This window comes from Cryptotermes secundus, unplaced genomic scaffold, assembly GCF_002891405.2.
Source record: "Cryptotermes secundus unplaced genomic scaffold, Csec_1.0 scaffold184, whole genome shotgun sequence".
Taxonomy (NCBI): domain Eukaryota; kingdom Metazoa; phylum Arthropoda; class Insecta; order Blattodea; family Kalotermitidae; genus Cryptotermes; species Cryptotermes secundus.
In genome coordinates, this window is record NW_019725839.1 from 159,981 (window position 1) to 169,942 (window position 9,962).

At 39.3% G+C, this 9,962-nt stretch overlaps 2 protein-coding genes across 2 annotated transcripts; one reads left to right on the top strand and one right to left on the bottom strand.

Moving 5' to 3' along the window:
- Window positions 1–86: 86 nt before the first annotated feature.
- Window positions 87–3,605, top strand: LOC111863545 (iron-sulfur cluster co-chaperone protein HscB). Its single transcript, XM_023849954.2, has 3 exons — window positions 87–685; window positions 1,404–1,657; window positions 2,896–3,605. Exons 1-3 carry the CDS (start codon window positions 326–328, stop codon window positions 3,020–3,022), a joined length of 741 nt encoding a protein of 246 aa, XP_023705722.1. The 5' UTR covers window positions 87–325; the 3' UTR covers window positions 3,023–3,605.
- Window positions 3,606–4,739: 1,134 nt separating this feature from the next.
- LOC111863562 (adenylate kinase isoenzyme 6) lies at window positions 4,740–8,677 on the bottom strand. Its single transcript, XM_023849989.2, has 4 exons — window positions 8,468–8,677; window positions 7,965–8,116; window positions 7,181–7,326; window positions 4,740–5,217 (listed from the first exon to the last, which is right to left on the bottom strand). The coding sequence occupies exons 1-4, from the start codon at window positions 8,508–8,510 to the stop codon at window positions 5,025–5,027; spliced, it is 534 nt and encodes a 177-aa protein (XP_023705757.1). The 5' UTR covers window positions 8,511–8,677; the 3' UTR covers window positions 4,740–5,024.
- Between the last annotated feature and the right edge of the window lie 1,285 nt (window positions 8,678–9,962).

Here is a 9,962-nt window from a genome sequence, read left to right on the forward strand (position 1 = left end):
CGTATGTTGAGCCCCATTGTAAACATGACATCATTTGCCTGATCCTTATTTATTATTGGCACTATACGTATGTATTAAGTTCTTTTTGAATGAGAGGGAACGTAATAAACGCAAGAAAAATAATAGTAATGATAAACTAAATTGGGAATTATGCCGCAATCTACCAGGTCTACCAGCATTACATAAATGATAATTCAAGAAGCTTGCGCGGGTGGCGAAAGAACATTCATGCGTTCACAAACTTTAATTATAATTGCTAGTATTTTAAGGAAATTGCGTAATGCACGAGCTAAAGAGCTTGACACGGATATTTTTATTTTAAAATATGCTGGCACAGGCGTTCGGCAAATTGCGAATTCTTTCCGGACTGGAAGGGTCACGAAAGGAAGTGTCGTATTACATACATAAGCAGGGTTGTCATACGACATCGAAATTCCTTACGATATGTAGGAAACTTTGTAGTAATTATATTCAACACCAGTGCTGGAAATGTGGGTCAGAGATACAGAATTCCAGTTTATTTTGCAGTCTATGCAGCACACTTCAGAAACCGGATGAAAGTATGACTTACTTCGATATATTACACATTAAACAGGGTTTCGAAGTAGAAGATGAAGATCTCACAACAAAATATCGCCAATTACAGAACGTACTTCACCCAGATCGCTTCAGTGTGAAGAATGCGGTAAGATGGTATAACTTCAATCGCCTTAAGCCATGCCTTATTCTGTTCCTGCCATATCGAGCCAGGTTATGGTCATTGTGCGACATTGCCCACTTTTTAGTTTTGCAGATTCCTTACCTAGCGCCTTAAGGGCATTTATGCCCCTGGTTAATTTACTCCTTGACAGTAGGCTTCTTCACATAAGATGCACGTCATTAGTTACTCTTATAAGCATATATATCTTTAATATTCATGTGGTGCCATTTGGTCATCTGGTGTTCATTATATAGCACTCACTTCCACAGAGTCTGTTCCATTACTTTCTACTTTCTGCTAATTTCTCAGGCAGAAATGCTGTTAGGACTTGCAGACCTTGGTCATTTTTACGCTGCAGATACCGTTATTCGAATTGTAAGTAGGGTACTTCTATATTGGCAGGTTATGAGGTAACTAGAATTTAACATGTAAAAACAGCACCTAAAGCCTAATCTTAGAATTTGCCTCCAACACTAAATCCACAAGATGGAGTTTGTGGTGTTATTTTTAGAAATATAAAACAAGAAACTAAGGTTAAAGAGAGGGGTTTGCTTTGATAAAAACACACTTCTACAGTTGGCAATGTTAGTGTGGCTGATAAAAGAGTAACTTATGAAGTTCCTTGGGTCACCTGCTAGTACTGAATTGCCACAAGCAGTACCTGAATGTTGAACTTTTACTGATGTAATTTCATATAATGCAGGAAGAACGTAAGATATCGGAACAGTACTCCGCTCTGGTGAACAAGGCATATTCGACCCTGCATCAACCACTAGCTCGAGGTCTCTACATTCTGCACCTGCATGGAATTAACCTGCATGAAGACACAAGGGAGACTGACCCTCAGTTCCTGGCCGAGATCATGGAGACAAATGAAGAACTGGCTGAAGCACAGCATCCTCATGACGTGAGGAGACTCGAGAATGCCAACAAGAGTGTCATGGACAAACTTACAAAGTGAGATGGATGTACAAGTTTATGTCAATGCTACAGACACAAAGTAGGCAAGGTTCATTCTGAAGTCTTATTGCATTCAAAATGAACAGTTAACTTCAACATATTATATATTGTCTCTCACAGTCAGCTTACTATTACTATAAATTACATAGTGTCTTATTACTTCTGAGAGCCAGAATAGCTCAGTTGGTATAGTGACTAGCTACAGGCTGGATAACTGAGTGGTCGGATTTCTTCTAGTTGTGTGTGTAGACCCTAATGGTCATTGTCAGACTACTATATATATATCTTGCAGCAAAACATGTAGTTAGAATAAGGCGTTATACTTTGTAATAATTGCATAGAAGCTTGTCTGAGACAGTAAATATAATTTATTAATTAAGAAAGCAATACAACAGTCTAACATATTTCATAACTTTTGCTTGCCTCTTATAGAACCCAAAGGTTCATTATCATATTCAAAAAAGCTCACTCACTGGCACCTATTCTAATCCAGCTGAATCCAATCCAAAACCTCAGACTGTTTTCGTTAAGATCAGTTTTAATATTAATGTCTTATCTACACTTATGTATCCCAAGTAGTCTTGTTTCCAAAATTTTCCATTCACTTAGTTTACTCCATGCATGCTAAAAGCACTATGTCACTTCATCATCCTTGAGTTGATCACACTAAGCAGCTCTCATGATGAGCAAAAATTGTTAAGCTCTTCAATATGTCAATATGCAGTTTTCCTTGTGTAAACAGATTTATTCATAACTTCCAAAAAAAAAAAAGTATAATGAGCACATCTGAAGAAAGTAAATTAAAACACACTAAATTAACTTAAAAACAAAGGAGGAATTCTCTATGATCAAACACCAATGGTATCACGTAGATCCTAAAGGTTTCTGACAATGGTGGATGACACAGAATTACTGGGGTTTTGGACCCTGGACACTCTTAAGTGTCCTCTATTACCTAGAATTCTGGACAATGCAAAAAGTCCAAAACCCCAGTAATTCTACCAATGGAATCACAGAGTAGCAGGGACGATGGAGGCAACAGAATCAGCACATGGGGACACACAGCATTATCTGGACTGTTAACAAGACAAAGCAATATGACAGAAAATAATTAAATAACATGTTCCAGAGCTTATAGGTTTGACTGGGCTATGTACTGATCCTAACAAACTTAAAAGTTCTGGAAGAATATATAAATTATGAATCTCATTACTTGAATATTATAATTTTTGCAGAGATGTTGCGAAGGCTTTCCGTGCGGGAGACATTGATGCCGCTAAGCAAGTGTTGCTGAAGATGAAGTATTATTCCAGTATTGCAGCTAGAATCAAGGATTTAAAGCAGAAGGCTGGCATCGAATGAGTTTTAAGTCATAGTATACATGTACTCAAAGCTGAACATACAGACGAATAAAGTAATGCTGCAGAAATTTGTGAATTTTACTTATTCAGGAATAGGGAATTTAAAATATTCCACTGCTATGGTGCCAGATTTTAACTTGGGGGGGGGTATTTGTTTAAAAAAATGTGATATTAAGCCTGATGGACCCATGCATAATGCCATCACAACAGTCCAACATGTGGATGATAAAGGCTTAACCCCAATAGCCCCAACACTGGTTAACTTTGTGGTCAGTGTGAGGACTGACTGTACATTGTTTTGTCAATTGCATGCGTACTGGCATACCAGGTGACAGAATTTACCCCTGAATGTGGAGGCAGCACATTCCTCAGATATGTTAGTACCTATCTGCCATACTACAAGGCCATAATCTTAACCTCCTGGGTTGGCATCATGTAGTCCAGCAGAAGTTAAGACATGCTTCCTTTCTCAGCTTACTCTACGACCATGCAGCATCACATCCCAGAAGATCATACTAAAACTACACTCCATGGCTTTTAGTCTGCAAGCAAACTATACTGACTGAGCGACCGCCGCTTGTCGGTGAAGTTAGTGCCAACTTTAGCGAATTGAGGGTGTTACGTGGTCAGTGCAACAGATGCTCGGTTTTCTACACCGGAGCTGCTACTTTTCCATTCAAGTAGCTCCTCAATTATCCTCACAAGGCTGGGTGGACCCCATTCTAGACCCACTACTTCTCAGAAAATTTGGTAGCACTGGGAATCGAACCTGGGACCTCTGGCCACTAGACCACAGAGGCAGTCTCTTCTTGTAATCCCACATCCAGCTGGGGCTAATATTTACAACTATAGGAACCTAATTAACTAACTTCTTACTCTGTAAGTAGCCAGGTCAGAGATAAAGCCACTGCCAGCTTAGAGGCTGAGGATGTGATAACGTTCTGCTTAGCAGGGTTATCATATGTCTCAGATGCATATGCAACAATGGTGGACTGGTGATTAGTGAAAGAAAACTGAAGAAACTCAGAGATAAAAGCAAATCAGACTGGCCAGTCAGAAGCGCTGAGCTGCTGGATAATGCAGCATATCAGATTTCTTTAGATACAGAGCGTACACAAAGGAAGGGTGCAGAGCAACATTTTTGTAACTGTATATGTCATTTATTTTGCAAGCCAGGTTTGATTCTTGGCAAAGACAAGAATCTCTCCCTCATAGGATTTGAGATTCTCAAAATGGTGGTTAAGAAGAGTTCAATCTTAATGCCATGTACTCTGTATAAAGCACTCAGAGAATGAAAGTTAGAATCCATGAAACTATCTCCAAACCAATGTATGCCTTCATGTCAAATTGCTTAAGAAATAAAGATTATTACTTTATACACAGCTCCCTCTTATGCTATATTTATGTTGTTTTTGTGTTTATATTCTGATAAGGATGATTAAAGAAAGATATAGCAGATCTCATATTCATTAGGAGAAATACTGAACTGTGTACATGGGGCACACAGTAGCATAATTGGTTGAGATACTATGCTACAAGCCAGAAGGTTGTGGGGTTGAATCCCGATGAGCTCATTGGATTTTTTTCAATTTACCAGCCGCACTATAACCCTAGGGTCGACTCAGCCTCTAACAGAAATGAGTACCAAGAATATTCTTGGGGATAAAGGGCAGCTGGTGCATTGGGCTGACAACCTTACCGCCATCTATAAGCCGACTGTCTAGAAAATGTGGGAGCCTTGATGTCTCACAACCCTATGGGCCTCCATGGCCTGTTATAGGGATAGCTTTACTTGTGTAGATATGAAGACTGCACAGCAAAGGAAGATAAGAGCAAGCAGTTATGAGGTCAGAACAGGTGCCCAACCTAACCTTAAAATAAGAGTGACAAATTCTGTTGCCTGTAAGATGAAGTGTTACATGAACTGCTGCATTAATTTACTAACATACAGTTTATGCTAAATGCAAATGGTACGAAGCATCTAGATGGGTGAAAGTCGCATGCTAGCTGAGTGCCCTGAGCTTCCACTCCTCAACCCATGCTGTAATCTTGTCCACGTTTTCCTCCATGTCATCGGGTGTGTTGCTTGGCAGTTCATGTACAATGTCCATCTTGTAGGCTTCCTGCGCTTCCTCCAATATTGTCTGAAATATCTCACACTGCACGTTGTCTTCCAGCTTCTTCCCAGTGTAGCCACTATAACAAGATGACAATTCGGTAGTGCCACCAGCAAGACATTTCACAAAACAGTTACTACACAAACTGTATTTCTGACATGACCATTCTCAACAGAAAGACTGGGAAGTCATCCACCAGCCCATATAAAGAGGGCACAATGGAGGAGGACGACCAGGAATAAAATAAGATTTTACAGTGATCTATTACAACATAAAATTCTTTACATGATCCTAGCAAAGTTCCCCCAACTCAGAAGCTTGCAAGATCGCCATGTTGGATTATCAGTGGTAAAGTTGTCCCTTGCTATGAAGAAGTATGTGGGAGTAGAGCTACAGCTCCAGTCATTCTTAACCTTGGTACTTGGAGCTGAGTGGTGAGCTTCACGCTGCAGCTGCTCTACCCACTGCTGCATAGGCCACTGGGTGGGCCCCAGGGCCAGTGTGGAAGCTGTGGAGAGGAGAATCTTTGCCTCTGCTGGAATCCAAATCTGTTTTTTGGTTATCCATCCCACAGCCCAGTTTCCAAAGTTACAAATCAGGGCACAGACATTGCCCACCTTTTCCTGATATACAACTAACTAACCTTTACTGCATTACCTTAGAAACATAACTGATCATTGCTTGATAGACCAATGACAGTCACTGAAAACTACAATAATGAAATCTGTCTGACCAGTTAAGCCAGTTCTGGGAAAACTGACATTTTGTGTTTGGGTCCTGATGTGCATATTGTCCTTTTTCTGAGGATATCTTTCATGTCGTTATATTTATGGCTATAAATCCATACTATCAAAATTCATCAAAATTTTTTGAGCCATTTTTGAGAGAAAAAAATATATATATTATATAATTCTGTGTTTCGGGGCCTATTTGAAAGGCCCCTATTTTTGGAGCTGGAATGTTCACATTCAATGGTTGCCAACCAAATGTGAATAAAAGTCTTCCAGTCACTTGAGCACTAGCAGGGTGCACATCCATACATGCAGACATCATTCCACACACCATTTTTTCACAATCAGGGGGCCTAAGAATGTGTAAATCCATCAAAATATTGAGATATTCTCACTCATAATCACAGTATTTTTTCATATATATTACATACAGGTAAACCCCCGATAAATTGGTTGCAGTTAATCCGGATCAAAATATGAAAAATTAAAAATGTTGTTCAGAGTTATTCAAAACACACATACCATTTAGGAAGGTGGGCAAGTTACTTGCCTGTTCAGACAAAACTTTAGTTTCTTCAAACCCGCATTATTACATTCAAAAACAAGTACAACTTCTGGGTCTCCGAGCGATGAATAAATGTATTGTCTTTCTGTAGTTTTTAGGTAAAGGCTCTATGGCGATATTTTTTTTATTATCAACAGCACAACTATTATCACTACATTCTCAATTTATTTGTGTTCTAAGTCTTTTTGCCACCTTTTGCTTCACTAATCCAGATTATCTCTTAACTTAATCTGGATGACCTCTCCCCATTACTCTGGATTAGTGAAGGTTTACTGTACATGAAAGGGTAAAATTTAATTAGATGCCTCCTCTCTTCACAGGATGGTCATTCTGAAAAAACTAACTCTGTGGTTTAGTCTGCAAGAGAACTATACCAACCAAGCGACTGGCATTTGTCAGCAAAGTTAGTGCCAACTTTAGTGGATACAGGGTGTTGCGTGGTCAGCGCAACGGATCCCCACAGCTGTTAATTTCGGTTTTCTAGACCAGAGCCGCTATTTTTCCATTCAAGTAGCTCAAAAAATTATGCTCACAAGGCTGAGTGTACCCCCTTCCAGACCCACTACTTCTCAGAAAATCTGATAGCACCGGGAATCGAATCCAGACCTCTGGATCTGTAGCCAGGAACTCTGACCACTAGAACATTAAATAGTTTATGGGGAGAGAGAGAAACACAGACACAATAGCATATGCCAGTCTTTCCTTATGAACTAGTGGAAGTAGGGCAAAGTGTGTTCATTACTTACCGATGACCCAGCCTGTCATACAAGACAGTATTATTGGTCCGCAGAACAAACACTATGTCAAACCATCTCTCAGGAAAGAAGTCACAGCCATGATAGTCAACTATCTTGCCTCCCTGTCCCATTTTGTCCTCCATCTCATCTATGAGCTGAAAGAAAGGAACATCGTTCCATGTCCCCAGTCATATGCTCAAAGTACCTAACATAATGCATTCCTTGAAATCAGACTGATCTATCCATCGCAAACTATCGACAAACAATGCTGTGGAGAATATCTGGGAGAATGGAGAAAATTACACTTATGGTATATCAGTAGAATATAAAGATCACAGCCCACTGAGATAGGACACCACGTAATTTGGTACACAGGTACTGACAATTTAGAGTAGCCTGCCACCTCCACTTTCAGGGTAGTCCCAGAATACCACATGTCATAATTTCCATCTGCTAAAAACAGAGAATTTCTGAACTACCTTATACACACAGATGAGAAAGGGCTCTGGTGCTCTGAGCGAGATGGTGGCACCTTGACACTGACGTGAGACATACAGTTTCTACTTATTGTTTCATTTCCAACTTCAGAGGCAGTTTCGTTTCTGCATTTAAAAGTGCAAATTTATTATTAGGTAATGAGAATGGCTTCATCTCATGATTTATACCCATTTCTTTCAATGTGGAAATGTATGACCGCCAGCCCCAGCACGTACTTTTAGGACTACATTCCCGGATACAAATACCATGTACCATGCAGTTAAGTCAGTAACCCAAGTGATGTTTCATTACAAACCTTGTCTTCATCCAATACCGGACACTGGTACACTTCATCGAACTCTTCAAAGCACTCACAGTCCTTGGCAATCTGCCCCACCTCAAGCCACTCTAGTCCTGTCCTTTCTGCCAGCTGTTCACATAACGTTGACTTGCCTACACCTGGGGTTCCTGCATGTAAAAAGGAGAGCAGACTGGTATGGGACCAATCCTACGGTAAAATTGGCACACTGCATACCGGAAATACAACTTAAATCTAACAGCCAGCTAACAAAATTCAATGCTAGCATTTTCCTAATAATCTTTACACAACCGATCCAAAACACACACTACAGTGTGTAACAGTCCTGTTCCGCATTACAGAGACACGGGATTCTGCTACGCAAAGGCAATCTAACCATAAAGGAATTCAGAAAGTTACAGAAAATAAAGTTATAATTTACTGTTACCTTGAACGTCACTTCAACCAATTAAGGCAATGTATCGTTTATGTTATTTGATAATGCACATAAAAACGCTCACCTGTTACTAATATATTTGGTACACTCCGCTGCGAATTGGCCATACTTCACATGACCGTCCCAACCATTCACTTACAAGTTAATCGAACGACAACCACCTCACCACTCTCCCACGTGTTACTCATGATCGGTCAGAGCAGCCAGACATGTTCAGCTGCTGATGTGTTCATGATCGCTCATAGTTCGTGATATGACCGAGAATGGCACAAGTGAAGGAAGCGGTGCGAGTGCTACATGTGCACAATTACAACGGGAAAACGTCACATTCCCCTACCGGTGAATCAAAATTTCCCGTCCTATAGTCGATAGCATATACCAGAAGAGTGCAGCACACGTCGTTTCGTTATTATGATCATGACGGGTCACCAGCCATCTCAGGTTCTGGCTAATGTCGAAGGACCAGTATATTATGAAGTTATTCCATTGCCAAAGAAATTGAACCCCCATGAACGTTGCTTCTTAACTGATCTGTCCGGCTACTTGTACATATTTTATATAACCTTCTAGCTATATAAATATAATAATTAAACTTTCTCATCATCATGCAGTGTCAGAATAAATTTCTAAAATAAAATGTATGTATTTTCATCTTCATAACCTCAACGAAAAAATGCGTCAGAAATCTGGGGAATGGATGGGGTTGTTACTTTCCAAACATGCCTCAAATTTAAAAAAACTTCAACATCTCTGGCTAGAACTCTCTTCCATATTATATAAATCATTCTAGAAACCAAAATCTACAGCACTTGCCCAAATGTAAAGAACGCTTTATTTCCTCTTTCATATTTATCCATCCTCAGAAGTTTGCTCAACTACAACATTAGTATTTTATATGTTAGGGACTGAAAACTAAGAAGATGGTAAAGTCTCCAATAAAATCTTTTTTTTATTAAATTTAATGCAAAATGGTCGATAATATTGGTACCTGAAAATATAAAAGGGCAGATATTGAGATACTGTCTCGACTTGCTTCATTCTGCATTCTTCCCTGCCATTTTTTATTCAGTGCCATAGCTTCCATAAATATAACTACAAATAACTTATAATCAACACATACTCTTCTGAACTTGTATGAGGACCTCAAGATAAGACTGAACAATATCATGGTAATGCATGGTGATGAAAATTGGGAGTAGGTAACCTTAAGACAACAAAATGAGACATTATTGGTAATTAAATTTATTTTATAATATAATTTCACTCCTACAATAAAATAAAAAATATATTATCAGTCAACATATTTGAAGGTTTAGGCTTCTCTTACCAACTACAAGACACACAACTGAGAACATATGCTATGGATATCATTTCAATGAAATTAGTGTTCCTCACATCATTTGGCGAGACAATAATTCTGAAATTTACAGTATGAAATATCACAATAGGTTGTTATGGAACTGCTTCTGCTGCAACATGAAACTCAACTGCTATGAATATCACATATTTAGTTCTAATGGAATCCGGTTACTTCCCCTCCAGCAAGAGTACTATCTTCT